This window comes from Poeciliopsis prolifica, unplaced genomic scaffold (assembly GCF_027474105.1).
Source record: "Poeciliopsis prolifica strain line A6 unplaced genomic scaffold, Auburn_PproV2 SCAFFOLD022, whole genome shotgun sequence".
NCBI classification, from domain to species: Eukaryota; Metazoa; Chordata; class Actinopteri; order Cyprinodontiformes; family Poeciliidae; genus Poeciliopsis; species Poeciliopsis prolifica.
This window is the reverse complement of record NW_026562397.1, coordinates 1498802-1518538: the sequence shown is the minus strand read 5'-3', so window position 1 is coordinate 1518538 and position 19737 is coordinate 1498802. Positions and strand designations below refer to the sequence as shown.

At 38.4% G+C, this 19737-nt stretch overlaps 1 protein-coding gene and 1 long non-coding RNA gene across 2 annotated transcripts in view; one reads left to right on the top strand and one right to left on the bottom strand.

Annotated features, from left to right (window-relative positions):
• Window positions 1–1318: 1318 nt before the first annotated feature.
• myo18ab (myosin XVIIIA b) overlaps window positions 1319–19737 on the top strand; it is a 58941-nt gene continuing 40522 nt past the window's right edge. The window contains 2 exon segments of the mRNA XM_055045458.1: window positions 1319–1425; window positions 5702–6794. Coding sequence (XP_054901433.1) covers window positions 5778–6794 — 1017 coding nt within the window. The 5' untranslated portion in view covers window positions 1319–1425; window positions 5702–5777.
• LOC129369818 (uncharacterized) lies at window positions 6702–10668 on the bottom strand. The gene is made up of 3 exons (XR_008606986.1): window positions 10426–10668; window positions 6906–6955; window positions 6702–6818 (listed from the first exon to the last, which is right to left on the bottom strand). It is a non-coding gene; the product is annotated as an uncharacterized LOC129369818 (long non-coding RNA).

The following is a 19737-nucleotide window of genomic DNA, read 5'->3' as shown; positions in this document are numbered from 1 at the left end:
GTTGAATTCAAAACAGCTGAGTCAAAGTCTGTGATAGGGGCTCCCGCTCTAGGTTACATACCTCGTTACGTAATTAAGGGAGTTATGCAACTCCCCTAATCTGACTTTTTTAGTATTATTGATCCAAATTCTGAATGCAATATTTTTAGAATTGTCACTTTAACTTAAATATTGGCACTGTAACTTTGATCTATGCTGCTGTTTTCCTGCAGGATCAATTTTTTTTATTCATTTATTAAAAAGAAAAAGCAGGTACTTGTATCACAGCAAGTGAACAGTGAAGAGCTGCATGGGGCATCAATGTGGTAAGATTATAGAGAGGGCATAGCATTTATTGTTGAACATTTATTAATAGTAAGTGATAAAATAGTAAATGATGATTTAGAAATTAATGTTAACTGTTGGCAATCTTTTTTTTTAAATGGTTTCCTTCATGTTTTTTTCTATTTTTGGAATTCTAATTACTTTAGGCTGAACCGATGACGATTCAGTGCGTTATTCAGTATACATTATCTGCATTGAAATACAAACCAAGAGTTTGTGTTGGATATAATTCAGGCCATTTCCAGAAAAAAGGAGAAAAGAGAAACAGAAAATTGCTGCATGTTTTGGTGTAAGTGGAGACAAGCCCCCCCACGACCCTGTAAAGATGCAGACAATGGATTGATGGATGGAAACAAGCTGGCAGATAAATTAACAAAGGGAGCAGCGAGAAGAAACAATACAAGTGTCACTAAAATTAAAGATGAAATGGCAATAAAATGTGGTAGAAAATGGAGGGGAAGACATTTTATTAGAACACAGAGGAAGGTTGTAGAATTAACAAGCAGCTGGGGTTGAAAGCTGAAAAGATTCCCTGTCAATACTGAGATTTGTATATAAAGGGTTAAATAGTGATAAAAAGATGAAGGGAGTTAAAACTAATGTTGACAGGTCGAAACAGTAGGAGATGTATTTTAGATTATTAAATATCAGTGGGAAAAGCAAATCCACTAAAATGATTTATGAAGGAACACGGTTCTGTTTATGACTCTTGAATAAAAAAACTGATGATTCTGTTTCTAAAGCTGACTTTTGATGGGATACTTTAAATGTTTTAGGATTAAAATCCTAAAATTTTGGGTTGTGACTCTCAAAACCAAAACATCTAAACGCTGCTTAGTAAAGTGCCTGAAGGGAAAAAACTGAGTCTTTCGTCTGGGCCTAATAGGGGAAGAAGAACTCTACATTCCAGTCTGTGACACGCAGATGTGCTCTGTGTAATTCTACTGAAGGCCCAACAGATGGCGCAGGTTGCCCTCCTCCATTCTGTCTCGCTTGTATGAGAGGCGGACAGGGAGCTGGCAGTTCTTACATTCTGTGGTTTATGTTCCAAACGAACCGAGCTGCGCCCATAGGCAAGGCACCAGCCCTGTTTGGAGAACAGTGAGTATTTCTTGCTATTGCTGTTTATGTGCTAGAAGTGAGGGGACCCAGATAGTGTGAAAGAAGCCGTGCTGAGGCCGCTCTAGAATGAAACATTTTCACACTATCCCGGTGTTTTGTTCCAGTGTCGCCTTGTGAAAAATGAGGGCAAACAACTAATGCTGTGACCTGAGCCAATTATGCTAGTTAGCTAGCTGGACTGCGTAAAGTAAAGTAAAATAAAGCCTAACCCCTGCGTGGATTTGCGCCAGTAGTGTTTCTCGTACCGAGTGGAATAACAGTCCTATTTGTTGTTAGAAAACCGAGACAAGCAAATCAAACAGCAGCTTAGCTTGCTAATGTAGCTCCACCTATTTTAGCCCTGTCATGCTTTTGTCCCCTCTAGTTCAGGTTTTATCCTCAGCTTCTGAACATGTTTAGTCACATAGGAGGGTGTTTGAAACATCCCCCAGTCGGCCCGACGTTGAAACATGGCGGTAATGTTCCAGCTGCTCTCTGTCAGTGTCAACACTTCTCCCTGAGATGACTGACTGGAAAAGGCCTGGTCAGGAACATCATTGAGCGAGAAATGCTTTTTGTCACTCATTGGAATTGGTTGTACCAGATCAATATAGCATTTCTCCAGTCTCCTTAGCTTGTTCACCATTGTTTTTATGGGTCTGCGACATGAGAACTTCCTTCATCATTAAGCGGAGAACTCTGAGGTCGATCCATCAAACCTAAAAGTGTCTTACTAAGTGGAAAATCTGGAAAATCACAATGAGAACATCTGAACAAGTTAAAGATCAACTTGGCGTGGCTCAAGACTTTTGGGCTTGAGGAGAATCCTATTCTCTGGTTCAGTAAAATCAGCTGCTGCGTATCTGTTCAAACAGTTGATGATGTTAATGAGCAGCTAAAAATAAAATTAGAAATACTTGTTTTGCTTTTTATTCTGATAATCCTTGAGTGTTAACAAGACAAAATGCAAACAAATGCTATAACAACTATGGAGGTAGAGCTAGAAGCTTCTATTGTCTGAATTATTTTCTAAAAGCTGGATGAAGATTTTCCATCAAGCTCTCCTGTTCAAGAGAACTTCAGGTTACTCGTAACTGGGTCTCCCAAGGATATACACTGCTATTACACACTGATGTGCTTTAATGAAAACAGTCATCTCAGCAGAGTCAAACTCACTCTACAATTAGACAGACAAGCAGATGCAGCAACCTGAGTTCGACTGGGTACAGCATTCGAACATGGGGAACAACAAGCAAAGAGAAAATGTTGGGAACCACAGCTGAGACTGAAAACCTCTTTGTGTTATCACACAGTGACTTAATATATCTATAGCTGTAGAAAATGACTGTTTCCAGGAGCTTCCTACCCACTTCTGTGCTTCCTTTAACACCTGAGAGATAAAAAAAAAAAAGACTCAACTTCAGTAACACTGGTCAACAGCCAAAAAGGTGTCTTTTGGTTTTCAACAGTTTTCAGGTCACTTTGATGTGCTAAATCCAAAAATCACTTTGGTTTTGTTGAGTCAGGTCAACTTTCTGCACTATGGAGCAACATGAGCATCAAAATGCATGACTTGTTTTCTCCTATCTGGATCAGTTTCCTGACAATCTGAGAGTGATGAGGAGGAGAGATTCCACCGGGACAGGAAAGAGACGGAGGTGTAATGTTCAATTCACATGTATCAGTGTTTATTATTCAATTTACAGAAATCCAAGTTTGTAACATTTAATTAATACACTCTGGTAGAAAACTTTTTTTCCTCCTATATCTTTTTTTGGATGAGAAATGTAAACGGAAATGAACTGATAATGTCACAAAAAATTTAATCAATTTAGTCAGAAGATTTGATTTCTCTAAATCAAATTAGAATAAAAACCTGACCTGATTGAGAAAAATGAATGTCATTTTTTGATTCAATGGTGTAAAATAGTCCTAATTCAATTAATTTTTTTTTGACAACTTATAAAAAATATTTCTTGTAAGCCAGTGTAATTGACTGAAACTGTTGCCTCTCAAACAGTTCCTGATGCCTGTTTCTTATTGGTCTTTTACACAGAGCTAAATATTAAACAGTGTTGATTACAAGTTAATGAAATTATTCAATTGGCTGACCACAACTTTCTGTAGAAAAGTTGTCATCAGTTTACCCAACATGTTTTGAGTTTTTATCATGTGGTTAGTCATTTTCATTTCACTATTAAGTTTTAAATAAGAATGATCTCAGTGTACACAGCCATTGTTTTCCCTTAACATTTAAAATACTACATAAAGTAATCTTTCCATTAAGGATACAATGTTACAATTTATTATCAGTTCAAAAACATTTAACTTACTCCAAAGCGAAATTAAATGTTATTGTAACTCCTACCATCCAAGTGACTTCAAAGAGTTGTAGTGAATGGTGATCTCAATATCCAGACAACAGAGTCCATATTTCTCTGTAACATGTCCTGGATGACACTGCTGATCCACCTCTTGAGTTTGCTGTCTGGCCATATGGGTGCAGAAATGTTGAATCTGATCCTTGTTCATCACAATGAATGAAGGAGATGATGTGAATGTCCTCTCTCTGCTCTTGGGTCTGCATCCGGGAAGTCTACATTTCCACTCCTCTAGGATTTGAAGTTTCAGTTCAAGTATTATCTGAGATTTTCAGATGGTAATCAGCTGCGCCCAGTTGTAAAAGATACTGTTGCCAAAGTTGCACATCATGACAACAGTCCTAAAGCCTCGACCAAAAATAATGAACAACTGTCTATGAAAAGAACATTTCAGAACTAAGATAGCAGAGCTTCTCCGACACGCCAATATGGTGAGCGGTGCTATTCTGGAACGATTTGAGTCACCAGGCAACTGTTCCGAACAAACAGCCTTTTATATAACCTGTGCTCATGCAAAACCTTTATGGCTGGAATCAAAGTGCAGAATCCTGCTATTTGCCACACAACCTTGAAAAGCTCCACCAAAGCAAAGCAGGAAAGACTCGATCACCATCATTAACTTGTGTTGTTTGGGAACGTAAATGATTCTCATTCAGCTGAGGTGATGCCGCAGTGAGAAAGGTGGAGCCAACCTAAGCTTTATGGCAACACATTGGTTCAAGAGCTTGTGGTGTTATTGCCTTGTCGGCTGAAAGAGGAACAGCTTTTCCTGTTCTTTCTCATTCTCTTTAGAAAGTTTTTGCCTGTTAAAGCTATTTAGTATTCTCAGTTTTTATAGTCTACCCTAACTAACTTTTATAGTTAGTCTCCCATTGTCAACCCTTATAATTGGATTACTTCAGATATAAGGACTGTGGGAGTTTTACTTTCTACTTTTTTCTATTTTTCTATTTCCATGCTGAACAAGGTGCCAAGGTGTCTTCAGTTGACATAGAGAATAATGACAAAATTCTACAGACTACATATGACTTGAGGATTTTGCAACGGCAGGTCATTATGGAGATCAACACACATTGAATTTAAATACTCACCTGGAAGGACATCAAGCAAAATTTAAGCATCTCATGTCTATCATGTAAAATAAGATAAAGTGCAAAAAAAGTTGCATGTAGCATAAAAACAAACACAAAAAAAATCCTTCTGACTGTTTCCTACCAGCTGCGTCTCCACAGTGCATTCAAGTCCATTTGACACTCAGTTGTGTAATCGAAACATCTCCAAAATGATTTAAATATTTCTTATCAATGTCATCCAAAATTTACTTAAACAATCCTAAGTAACTGCACCAATCTGTTTCATGTGTAAAAGAAATTGATTACATAACAAAACCAGAACTTTTAGTTCTATAATACTTTGTGAAAGGCTGTGAAATCAAACTGTTTTCAGAAAATGTGAACATTTCAGGGTGCTGCGGTGGCACAGGGGTTAAACACAACCCACATGAGAAGGTCTTAGTCCTCGACACCGCTGTCACAGGTCCAACCTGGTGACCTTTACTGCACACCTTTCCTCTCTCTTTTTACCTGCTTTCCTGTCTTAGTACTTTCAAATAAAGCCCACAAGAGCAAAAAAAAGAAAAGAAAAGAAAATGTGAACATTTTGATTCAAGTAAAAAGCATATTTCTACATTTTTGTTTCTCTTGATTGAAACTTGCCAAAATGTGACATTAAATCCCAGCTGTGTAGAGAATTGTGGTTTTATTTTTAGTACCATTACACATTTCTACACATATTTAAACACAATAAAGGATGCTCAATATTTAATGAGTGAATGAATTCATTTGTTGTCAGTGTTGTTTTATAGTAGTTTCTAACAGTTTTCTCCTGTCTTCCAGGGGATTTTTTTTTTCTTTAGGAAACAAGACTTCTGACTCATGACTAATCCTGTGTAGGGAGATTTGGACAGTTACCATGTTTAATTTGATAAAGAAAGACAAGGAGAAGGAAGGGGGCAGGAAAGAGAAGAAAGAGAAGAAGGAGAGAATGTCTGCGGCAGAGCTGCGCAGCCTGGAGGAGATGAGCATGAGGCGGGGTTTTTTCAATCTTAAGAGGGAGGCTAAGCGGGAATCCAAGAACAAAGTGGAGATCTCCAATCCCATTCCTATCAAAGTGGCCAGCACCAATGAGCTGTCCCTCACCGACATTGAGTCGGATGAGTTCAGCAACCGAAGCAGCATGGTCTTGGATGATCAGATCAGTGTGGCCAGCTCCACTGATGACTTGAAAGGAGAGGGAGGAGGTCAGGATGGACATCGCAGCTCTGTTCGGGACCGTGTGGCTCACTTCGGTTCTCTTGCCAAGCAGAACTCCTCACAGATGGGGCAGATGATGAAACGTTTCTCCTTCTCCCAGAGGAGCAAGGAGGAGAGCCCGTCAGAGGGCTCCACTCCTTCTGGACAGAACTCTGCTGCTCCATCACCGCAGGTCGAGAGCAAAGTGTTCAACATGCTTCGCAAGCACAGCCATAGAGTTCAACCAGAGGCGGCAGACACTAAAAAAGTTTTCATCCCTGAACTGGTTGATAAGATTTTTCCTGCACCCTTGCCGCTACCTACTGTGGTTGCACCAAGTGCCCCTGAAACGCGGGAGCTGGAGCTTCAGAGGCGCAACACTGGTGACTTTGGGTTCTCTTTGCGCCGAACCACTATGCTAGATCGCAGCCCTGATGGAGGGGTCTACAGACGAGTGGTCCACTTCGCCGAGCCTGGTGCTGGTACTAAGGACTTGGCGCTCGGACTTGTGCCTGGCGACAGGCTGGTGGAGATAAATGGACGGAATGTGGAGAGCAAGAGCCGTGACGAGATAGTTGAGATGATCCGTCAGTCCGGAGACACAGTGAGGCTGAAGGTCCAACCCATCCTGGAGCTGAGCGAGTTGAGCCGCTGCTGGCTGAGGAACATCGAGGGGCTTCGCAGAGAGGCCCGACACGTAAGCAGCTTTCTTCTACTTCATCTAGAGAGAAACTTGACTGGTTACAAGTGGTTACAATATGATATTATATTATGAAGCATTCGACCATGTTGAGACATCATGCATCACCTTTTAGGTCCATTCTATGCACTGTAGTTCTATTCTCCTGCCCAGAACTCCTGCTAAGGGAAGGAATAGATTTAGCTTTCAATGAATAGCAAGATGGTGTTAAATTATTAATATAATTAATATTCCTGTTTAAAAATACAGGTACTATTTAAGCATGTTAGTTACTTGCTTTTAAAAAACAAACATTTGGGTTATTCATTGTGGAGAAAAAAAGATTTAACATAAAAGTATTCCTCAAACTATTAATGCAAAAAACTAAGATTAGCTTTCATTGCCGATCTTTACATGTTTTAAAATTGTGTGTTGACCACAGCTTTGAGAGCCACAACATTGGGTCTTAAGAGCTGCAGACCCATTAGAGCATTCTTTAGTGGTGCACCGATAAATTAACCAGCTGAAAAATAGGCTCCAATTTTCTTAACTTTAGCAGATCAGCTGATGCGTATATGTGAAATCGATCTTGTCCACTGATATTATCTACCTCGGAAAAGGTCTAAAAATCAACCTCTGAACTCTTCTGCTCTGCTAAGAGAGAAGTTTGACAGACCGTCTGCATGTTTGCATTTATTTAATAGTCACTCACGCCAACTAGGCAACATTCTTTCTATATTTAGCAAAATTTCAGACAAAAAAAAAAAAAATCACTATTAGCCAAAATCTGAATTGGCATTACAGGCTTTCTAAAAATTTATCATTGGCAATTGGCCAGAAAATTGCAATCGGTGCACCTCTATAATGACAACCCTAAACATTAGCCCTTCTTCATTCTTTATGTTTGGAAGTTATGTTCTTTAGTCATGTAAAAATGGCTTTGTTCAAAGAAAATGTGTTGATGCAAAAAAAATCCTGTTTTGTTGTGGTGCTTACACACTTTGAGCTTTATTATGTAGTTCTATATATGAATGAATGGTTAATTAATGTTAAAAGTGTGACTTGCTAGCTTTCTGGGCTGTTTGTATAAGTGTATGTGTGCTGAACAGAACGGTGCACCCTAGAAAACAGCCCCCTATTTTTTTTTTCTCGTGAGATTTTGTGTTCTCTCACAGTTCATGTGGCATCAAGAATACTGAAAATCTTTCTGCTACAATGTAAGTTTTTTTCCATGTATGTTAATATCTCATTAGTAATATCTCATTAGAGAAATATCTGAAGTTTAGTATTGTTTTTTAGGATACAAATGCACACAAACCTATGTGGTATTTTGTTTTTTCAAATTAAACAAAAATCAAAATCTATTTTACACATCTACCTAAGAGTAATTTGTCTTTTCTGTCTTAGTTTATTTATTTTCAAATCTCTCTGTGTCTGATGGGGTTTCTGATGACACAGCCTTTCCTGGCAGTGATGACCTCAAAGACAGTTGGGTTAGGTTCTGGTTGGGTCTCAGACGATGAAGTGGTTTCAGCAAATGTGTTCCAGTAGATTCTCCAAAGCATCAAAGTCAGTTACCACAGGGGTGTGGTGAAGATATTTGACATTTGTGATCACTTTGATCCATCTTCTGACCAGTGCTGGTGCTGACCAGTTCAAAGGCATTATTGGCAGTGTTTCTCAATATCACATAGCAAATATCTTTGAATGTGGTGCTCAGCTTTCCATTCTCCATACTAGCAATGCAAACTTCATCACCAGCCCTAAAGTTATGATCTTTTGCTCGATTGGTCTGGTCAGCATGCTCCTTCATTTTGGTTTTGTATTTAATGTGATGGTCTTGTTTTATTCTTGCCATTTGGAAGTCCATATTTCTTCTCCATGTTCGGACACTTTGTGCAGATATCTCGTTCAAACATGAGCATGGCTCCTGACACTGTGAAAGGTAAGCCATCAGTATTTTTTGAAGTTCCTCCTGCCATTTCTTGGATGTTCTGAAGTATCTGTGAAACCTCAATTTTTCCATTGCTTTTTGGATAATACAGTGATACTCTGATGGAATTTCCTGTCACCCCCAAATGTCTTTAGTTGTTTCTTTATGTTGAGGACATGTCCTCAAGGTTCATGACTTGTACTTCATGCATTGTCACTGCCAGCACTCTGTCCACTAATTTCCATTTACTCACTGTTCTCCGTCTCTGGTAAAGAAAGTTGTGAAAGTGAGTCTGCTACATTGGACTTTACAACTATGTGCTGTATCTTCTAATCATAAGGTTGAAGTCTCAAACCAAGTCTCTGTATTCATGGTGGTGACAGTGTAACCTTCTGTATTTGAGGAGTTTCTGGTCAGTTTGCAGAGTAAGCTTGCCCTCCCACAAAATGATCCTAAAATGTTCCACAGCCCATACTCATCCTGAAGCCTTATGTTCTGACAATATTGATGTTATGCCAATGAACGGCTTGCATAAGCAGCTGGTTTCTTCTGTTTATCTGATTGGGCCTGTAGCAAAACTGCTCCTAATCCTGCTGGACCAGCATCACTAATGACAACAGTTGATGCATCCAGTTTAAAGTAGGCCAGGCATGGCTCACTCACCAATGCTTGTTTAGTTACTTGAAACGATAATTCTGTTTCACTCGTCCACAAACAAGGAACGTACAAGCAAGGCTATCAATGGTTCTGATAAGTTTGCATAGTTTTGTGCAAATTTCAGGTCTGGGCCCTTTGTAGATGGTTTTGTCCTTTCTCTGGTCTGGTTTAATTCTTATGTCTGTGATTACATGTATGAGTGTCTCAATCTGTTGCATTCCAAAGATGCGCTTGTCTTTAAGGGTTAAACCTCTGTTTTCAAATCTCTGAAAGACTTTTTGAAGTGGCAGCACCCTCTTTGTGTGATGAATGTCATCTGGGATCTTAATTCTGTGGATAAATTGCTCTTCCTAAAGCCCTTCTGTGCATCTTTTAGCAAACAATTCTGCTCCCTGCACTGCCAGTAAGATGCCATACTGTTGGTACTAGGTGTCTTTCTCTGATCACTGCTGTATTCACAGGTCTCCCCATGGCCTCACTTTGTTTGCATCTTTCTTGGATGTGAAAATCCTGATCTTGCATTTACTTCTTCTATTATACTTGGTTCAAGTGTCTTAGCTAGCTCCTCATTTCTAACATGGGATGAGCCAGCCTCCTTAAACCCTGTGCTACAGGCTGGAGTTTTTAATCGACTGTAACCTTGTGGTTGTAACCTTTAATCTCTCCAAGACGTTTGATAACTGTGAGTACTCTTTAACTAGCTTGTCAAAACTGACTGTTTTCCCTATTGTGTTCACTTTTTCTCCTGTATTAAGTATATTTTATGAAAAGCTTGTTTTTCTGCCAACCAGTGCTTCTACATTTCCTTCCATCACACATATATGTTGTCTTTAACTACTTTTTCTTTCCACCTCATTTCATCCTCAGTCATCTACACGTCTAAGTAGAGTAATTTGTGTCTCATACTGTCACAACGTAGTGACAGTATTAACAAATATCTAAAAAAACTTGAAAATAAAAAAAAGTTATGTATTGCAGCTTTACCAGTTGGTCCATGAGCAGATTACCTGAGTTAACTCTTAAAGTTGTATATTTTAGGAGCCATGATTGTCTTCTCACCTGTATGGGTATTTTTCCTATGATCATCCTGTCTGTTCAAATGGGACGGACTTGATCCAATCATGGATGTCACGCTGAGAACAAAAAACCCTTAATGCAGATTAACTTACATGCTTTGAGTAGATAAATATTTTCCAGGAGAATGGTGTTTATTTTTTGTCATGATTTCAAGCAGATTATTTGAAATTTTACTGACTGAATCAGCATATGCTAAAGCACTTTAGCCCCCTGTTCTGTCCAGGATTACTGTGCAATCCATATTGTGCTCTTGGTGCATTGATACACTGAGCATGTATTTGTTCCCTGTGTTTGTTCTATGGAAATATTCCACTCTGTCTGAGGACAAGACTCGCTTTGTGTCATATGAGGCTCAGCTCTAATGATTTCCACACAGCATACTGAGAACTACTTTGTTGTTTGTTGTGATCAAATGAGAGCTGTGCCATTACCATTTCTTTACGTTCTTTATTTAACAACGTGATAAAATGTTCAGATTTTTTTATTACCAGAAATTCTGTTTCTGTTGAGTGTGTGAGGAATTATAAGTTACTACTAAACTTGAGACAAAATCACTCCAGGATAATGAGACTGATTCAAACAGGATACAATCTCAGAGTCCTGGAACACAAAACATTTGGATAAAGCAGGTTTTACATAGTTTTTTGCCCTGCATATGTAAAAAACAATAAATTCCTTTTTATAACAAATGGCATTAGAATACAGATTTTAAATAAAGAGAAGCTAACGGTAATGATTCAGTCTTGAAAAGGTGCATAAAAACACCCTATATAAGAAAACATTTTTTTCCATGTGGAAGAAAAGAAAAATCTAATATTGACCTGACAGCTCCTTGGTGAAAACTTTTGCAGTGACATCAAAGTATTATTTTTCTGTAATGAAATGAATTTCAACACACCAGCCTTTTGCCTGATCACTGTAAACGTCCAGCAGGATGGTGTCTGTCCACACAGACATGAATTTGGCCCACAAACAGGATCCTGCTATTCTTCTCAGCAGCGACGTGTTTGCACAGGATATTCCTAACAAAGCATTAAAACCTGACTGAACAATAAGACAATCAGAGGCTTATTATTAGCTCAAGCTGGGCTACACTAAAGCTTTTTCCTGGCCACAGGGTTTATTAAAGACATTAAGTTGATTGAAACAGTTTGTTTTGTCTTTTTCTCATGGATTTAAGTTGAACTGAATCAGTTCCTATGAGTTTAAGTGTTTAGGTGTCGGAATTGAGGTGTAGATTACAAAGTAGGCAGCATATTACCACAAATCTGTGCTTTTTGTAATATAACATTAGACATTTTGTTTTAAGCTACTTTGAGCTGAAAATAATTCCTTTATTGAGCTCTTAAGGCTTGACAGTAATTCTCCCAGTATTGTGGACTTGTAAAACAAAACAAACTTTTTATTTTTTGAGCACTTGATTTATGAAGATTTTCAAGTGAATTTACACCAAAAGACTCAAAAACAATAAGCACCTGAGACTGAGGCAACAGTTTGACAAACTCAAACAAAAAAAATTCCAATATTATACAAGCAAATAAATGATAAAATGATAGTAAAATAACTAATGAATACGTAGAATAAAAACCGGAGCCGAGTTCACAACAGTGTTCTTTGCAGCCCATCTTATCTGGAAGACACTTAAGTTAGGTGGTTGAGTAAAGGGAGCATGGTTGCTCTTTTACATGTTCCAACACTGGATTCCATAGCCTAGAAAACTCGTGTCTCAGTCTTTCCACATGTAGGCTACTTACAAGTTCAGTTAGCCAGGTTTCAAACTTCCTGAGGAAGAGAGGTTGCTTGAAACTGAAAATGAATGATCAACAGTTTATGGAGTACTATGTTGCATATGGTAAAATGAGAGAATAATGGAGGAGAAGCAATCATTAATTCTGCTTTATTTTCAGCAGAAGTATGTTTTATTATATTACTCCTATAATAATGCATTTAAAGCACATTTCTCTTCCCTTTTGACTGTTAAACATGCCATAGTCCTGCATTGTACCATAGTACCACTGTCACACACCATCAGCCTATCCTGATGTTCATGTACATACAGGGTGTGTGGGTCCCTACATCTTTTATTTAGCTATTGATCAAAATTTGTATTGAAGCAGTTTTTAAGTTAAAGTCAAATTCCACAAGTTACATTTGTCATGAATGAAAATGAGTGTCTTTCTTTGCTGCTTGGAGTTTAAATTGCTGTCACTCCCTCTGTTACACACAAGATGAGCCTGATCAGGGTCTTGCATAGGAGGGTCTTTTGCTTCTTAATTATGTGAAACTTGCAGCAGGAATAAAACTAGAAGAGATATCAAAAGTCTTGTTTACTTGACTTAACAGGTTTAAAGGAAGCTGCTGGAGAGCAGTCCCCTCCTTTTGCATTGCTTTCTGGTATTTGTGGAATCTGCTCTGGAACAAATAGGCCACTTCCTGACCCCGTCCATCTAACATTTTCTTCTGAGGGAAGTGTAATGAAGTTCTGTGGATGCAGGAAATGGAGGAGGGGAAACAGCTTAATGTGTGGGAATGTGGTTTACTAAAAGAATAATTTTGTTTTCTATGCAGTATACATTTGTCTCCAGAACTAATGTCTATCTTCAAGATTCACTGGACTTTTTAGGCTTTTTATCAATAAAAGGGAGTTTTATATTGACTAAAACTGAATCAGAACCAAAGTTAGCCTCGTTATAACTATTCAGTCAAAAGTCACGAAAGGATTACATGTTAAATTGCTACTTTGGATTTTGGGTCTAGGTGGCTGAGCTGGGCTTGGGAATAATTCAAGGATTTTTTTATTGTCATATTAGATTTGGTTGTTTGTACGAAAACTATGTATGAACTATGGATATCCATAGTTTGACTTGAAGTCAATGGGATTAAGTCAGTTCATCCCATTGACTTGAAGTTTAGCATCCCACCTAATGTAGCAATGCCACACAGGATTTGAGACATTGCTCGTGAATTTGGTGTAAGGTCCAGTCATAAAAACCATTCTTAGAGAATATGTAAATTCCCTAATATGTTCCCTAATATACCTTTGGGACAGAAATACTCTTAGACATTGCTGATATCTTTCCTCGGTGATAAGTTGATACACAGCCATGCACACTGTCAAAACTCCCAATCTAGTTGGTCCCTGTTGTCAGGTCTCTTTGATTAGCTGCATTTGGGAGAAACAGTCTCTGAGACTGACCATTCTAAGTAGTGTGAAGCTTATGCTGTTACATTAAGAGGATCTTTGGCATCTGATACTTCTAATTTATGATACAAGAGGGTTAACCCAACCTCAATAGGCTTTTAATCCTAATTCCTTCTTAAATGGTTTTTGCTGCCTTCCTATCCTCTTAAGGCGCTTTTCCACTGTCAGGTCACACTCTAACTAGTTAATGTGCTGTTCAGTTTTACCACAGGGTTAGGGTGAGCTTCTCCATTATATGCTCTGTTCCTCACTATTGTGGGCAGGACATGAGCGCGCAGCGACTGTGGTCAACTCTCTCCTCATGTTTCGTTGCTTTGTACATGTGACAGTGCAATGACAATAAAGTTGAATTCTATTCTATTCTATTAACACTCAGCAATGGAGATCCTGAAAGTTGTGGTTCTGATGGACTGTAACTCAGATATTTCAAATCTGAGAACAGCCAGGCAAAGCTGTATGTGCTTCTTCTCTGTCATCCCATATAATACAGTGATTAGGGAGCCTTCTCCTGTTGGAGCGAGAACAAATGGTAGTCACTAATCTTTTAAATGGATGTTTGTGGCTATTTGTCCACATTTGTGCATGGCTAGTTGTCCACTAATTCATCTCCCAAACTGTAAATGGGTCAGTTAATATTGACTACTCAAAGTGCTGTTACATACAGTGCATATTGACCCAACCAACTAACACATTCATGCAGCCATGTGCAAATCAGTTCGCAAATTGGGGTGAAGTTTCTTATGATCAGTATTTGCTGATTCGAAGTTTGGAAACTTGGGATCTCTTTGAGTCACAACTGCCTCAGAAGGAAAGTCAGTAAAGAGTAACTGATAAACGGTGGGACGAGGCATTTGTAGCTTCTCATGTTTTAGTAAGGCAGATTACTACTAGTAAGCCTTTAGGACACATACACAAGGTTGATTGACTGCTCTAAGGCACACCTCCTGGCTGTGATTGGTAGTTTTGACCAGGATTGGTGCATTAATTCAGATGACAATAACACCTCAGGGAGGAGGTGGAAGAGCTCAATCTTTTCACAGATTATCTGTGTTATATCATACTGTCAAGTTTGAACAGATATGTAAAAAACTATTTTTTGTCACGTTGAAATCACTGAAAAGCTCTTCATTTAGCCTCCTGTAAATTGTCCATTCACCATCTGCTGCTCCGTGTTGGGTCTTTTTTCTTAGGAGTAGAAATAGTTTAATATCTAGAATCTCCTTGATGATTATACACACGCTCTATCCAGGTGCATTGGAATTATTGTGCAGAACTTACAGTCGAGTCACCAAACTACCAAAAAGAAATAAAAACCATCAATGAATCCAGACTAGTTGTGATGTCTAGATTCAGAATGTGAGAATCCACAAAAGCGGATTTTCATCATGTACTTTCTGTTACAACTTTCTCAGTAAAAATATGTGCATATTTTCGGACATGAACCCACTTCTAGTAGGATTAGCGTTGAACTGCCTGAGGTAAAGGCTGCTTTGCTCTTCTCCTTTGAACTCCACCCTTCCTGTACTCTGCTTCGTGTTGCAGTTCTGAGTGGCTGGAGTTTTTGGGCCCAGCTGCATTAATTAGTCACTCTCTCTGTTGGGTTGTGATTTCCCTTAATTATCATGGCAATGACTATGAAGCTGATCAAAACTTAAGGTGATTGCAAATACTTAAAGCCATAGAAGCCTCATTGGATGTCCTTCTGCTGCCATCTTGTGGCAGAAGTGTTCATGAATGGAGAATGCTGCCTTAAATCTGCAATATGTAATGGTTTTATATGAGATATGTTTTTACATATTTGTTAAAACTATCACAATATAATAACGATATAGTATGAGACAGATTAAAAAAATTGAGATCCTCTGCCTTCTCCCAGTGCTCCCAATGCTAACTGCAGAAATGCACCATTAAATCAGAAACAATTAATCAAATCCAGGATGAGGGTCTTACCGCTGCCAGTCATTCTTATGTACATGCTGCTCATACCCTCCCCCTTCCTGTCTTCTTTGCTACAGCTTCTCCTTACAGTAGATACTGTCATAAATGCTCAGGCATGTCCACCCATGCTGGCAGATAAAAAGTTTTAAGTTTTTAGTAAATTGTTTCATTAGCAGATTGAACAGCGCATACATGTGATTGATTGACAGCATTCATACCTTCCTCTTGGCTCTGCAATAGTAGCAGGAGCAGCTTGAGTTTGTTTGTTTTTTTCAGAGTAACTGTCTCATATTATACTGCCACAACATAGTAACAATTTTATGTAAAACAACAACAACAACAAAGAAACTTTTTTATAAAATGTACATACTGCAGCTTTAAGGTGTTGTTTCTTCTTGGAATGTGGTAGATATGGAGATTCCACCACCCTGACATCTGTACCTTAGGTTCTCCTTTAGAAACCTTTAAACCCCGTCAGCCAGCTTATGTTGTTGATGTTGTCCGCTGTACATAGTACTTACTGCAGTCTAATGGACACACACACAGAGGGGCATGTGTGGGTGTTGTTGGACTGTGGTGGTCTTTGGTCTGGAGAGCAGTGGGGCTTCTATATTTATCCCACTCAGTCTCCATATAATAACAGCTGTCTTCACATCCCTTGTCTGACCATTGACTTAAATAGCTGACCTATCAGAAGCCTTCGCCTTGGCTCTTTCTCTGGTCTGCCTCTTGCCTATCACTTGGTTCTTTTCCATTTATGTTAGTTTCTGCTCTGTGTGACCCCTCTATTGAGAACTGTCTGACACAATTGCTTCACCTACAGGTAGAACATTCAACTTTGTCTTTATTAGTCTAACAATACTGGAGCTATGAGTTTTTAAAATTGTATTTTCCAAGGAGCCAGCTGAGGGAATTTTACTTGAAATGACTAATTCCTGATTGCTTCCTTGGTGGTGTCACTGGGTATTTGTGAGCCAGAGGTTGGAAAGGGCTATTATCTTCTGGAAATTCACCCATGGCCACTTTCACATGTTGAAACTTTTCTGGTTTCTCCAATGATCCAGCACACTAAACGCTTTCGTAAAGTAACCGAGTTCTTTTTGTTCAATGCATTGAGTAAGTGAGCTGGTTAATGTGAAGGTTGGTGTTTCTTACTTCTGTTTATTATTTGTGCCAAAACCATTTTTCAGAATGGTGGTTGGTATTTTGTTTTTTCTTTTTTCTGTTGGTATTTTTTCCAAGAAAATATCAAAGTAATGTGGTTGTTATTGGGCCAAAACCAGACATTACTAACATTACTCGTAGCTTGACAGAGCCAGTGAAAGCTTAAGGCTTTATGAAATGATCTTTTTGTTGTACGTTTTGTATGTTTTGTTAAGAAAATAGCAGACCAATGAAGTTGGAAAAATAGTTGATTAATAAAGGAAAATGGAGTACGAGTCCTAAATGTTGCTGAAGTAGTGCTTTTATTTGTCGTTTAATTTATGTCTCTCTGCTATCTGTTGTACTTTCATACAGCAGTGTTTCATTTAAATGAGTTTGCATTTCATTCATGCTCAGAGTCCACTGTGTCCGTGCTGTCCCAGAGTCCTGCATTAGATCATTTCAAATGGAAACTATTTAGAGCCTTTATCAGAGCTAGGTGTTTAGATAGAAGACCAACCAGTGGGGAAAACTAATCAGTCCTCATTCCATTAATCACACTTCAGGTGATAATTTGGTTCCAACCAGGCAGTTAAAAGGTAAGGTAATCACAGGCTTTGTTGAGTAATGTCCTATTCAACATAAGACGAACACACCATGTGATTCTGTAGCTAGTAGAACCACTCCTGGAGAAAACAACTTGACACAAAAATATTGACAGTCAATTTTCTCTCTTTGCAAACTCTTCAAGTTTGCTTCAGCCAAATATAAACCTAAATTCATATGATATTTTGAGAAAACACCTCGCCTCTCACTGATTGACCACTGGAGATGGGCAGCAGCGCTCCTTCAGACCCGACAAGGATAAAGGCGTGTTAGAAAATGAATGGATGGATTTTCAGAAAATAAGCCTCATAAAGGAGCAAGCAGAAAACTCTTAATCAAAACCTTGTTGATGAAAGAAACCCTTAATGGGATGAACTTTCAGCTTTTAATTAAAAAATAATTTCTCCAGATGTTTTACTGTGAAAGGATGAGATTGTTTATTACTTAATAAGTTTGGATCATAACTTACACCTGATGTTCTCTTGCTGTAAACTGACTTTCAATTTCAGACTAAAAATATCTAAATAAAAGCACTTCTTGTTCAATTTATTCAGAAGTTCAACACTGTCTTTTATTCACTTCTTGAACTTTGTCATTTAAGTTGTAACTTATGCTTTAAACATGAAATTTTTTACAATTTAGAATTCAGAGCAAAGATGTTATATATGGATTTAGAAAATGGTTTCCCAATGTAATTTATCATTTCAGCTCAGAGTGAGAGAAAACTCCTTTAACAGTTCAGTATAATATGTGGCAGCCTTTAGCTAACTTACTTTGCTTCATCACGTCCTACTTGAAGCCTCAGGCGAATATTGGGTTGAGGTGCAGGGCTTCAGAACATTGCAAGATCAATTCATCCATAATCAACACCAACCAGAGAGAGGTGATTGGTGTGGCATCAACCATAGTTGGTCCAAGTTATTATGTCAGGACTCACATTTGGCCCTAAGTATTTTATACGAATGTCTAAATTATTCTCCAAACCACTAAAGTTCTTGGATCCAAAACAATACTATATACCATATAATCAACTTCCTCCCTGCTGCACAGCTGAGCATCCTTATCAGAAAGGGGAGGCTGTATACTTATGACCCTCCAAAACAAGACATACTTGTTAAGCACATTCCTGATTATATTGTCACAGACTACAGAACTTCACCTGCTAACTGAGTTTAAAATATTTTGAAATGTGGACTGGAGAGGACAGATCTAAACGATCTCTGTGCTGCTGAGTTTTTTTGGGGCCGATTCTTGAAGCTGATATAACTTCCCTCGGCCCCCTGGCCCCTTCTGTTTACATTGTAATAATTACCCAATGATAATAAATGTTACACAAGTATCACTTTCAAACTGGAGGGAAGGAATTGGAAAAGGGAAATATCAGAGGAGAAAATAAATCAATGTATGACTCTTTAAAAAAAGTGTTAGTAAATAAACAGACTATAGAGCAAATTCAATGAAAAGTGGTGATAAATAAATAAATATTAAATATTGAAAAGGAAAATGAAAGAATAGTGATTCATTCATGTCATTGTTGAAAATTATAAACAAATATTACTTTGTTATTGTGTAATCAAAGATATTTGGAAAGTTGTACTATTCAGTATTTGCAACATTACCAGTAATTGGGGCCTGCCTATAGCAATGCATAAGGAGAGCAAAGACTGAGTTGTGAAGAACCTCTCTAGTCTCTCAGATTCCATCTTTGCCTTTTTGGCCTGGTTGAAAAACCCTTCTTTGAGATCTTTCTGCTTTTTTAACCAGAATTTCACCTCTTCCAGCTCTGCCTCCAGGTGGGCCAGTCTTTGGTTGTCTTCAAACCTCCTGGCGGTTTTCATTTCCAGGAGGAAGCTCAGTCTTTAGATTCCTCATGTAAGGCCTTACATGAGGCTTTCTCATGTAAGGAATCTACATGAGGAAAGCCTGCCTCGGGGTTTTGCTGATCTCCTCTTCTTGCATCGGGTCCCGTCATCCCACTTTGGTATCTTTGCGCATGTTGAGACATTTTTCTTTAAATACAATCACTAAAATCGTTGGTTGGTAAACTACCTGAATGGTTGATTTGAAAGAGGTTTGCGGGCGTCTGAACTGGTCCATGATCTTGCAAGCAATGAAAAACATTCAGAATTGTGTTACATACAATTCTGCAGTTGATGACATCACAGTCTGAATCGCCAGTGACTTCACAGAATCTTCCTTTGCTGGTGGTTTGACATCATTCCACCACCAAATATCCATTCTTGTTTACATTCAAAATAGTTCATGATTCTCTTGTTTCATCCCGTAAATCAGGGACATCAAACTCATTTCCATCTGGATCCAGATCAAAAATCGGAATGTTCTTAAAGGGCCTGATGGCCCAGAACGTATTGATAAAAAAAAACAATTAATAAATAGGTTCTTCA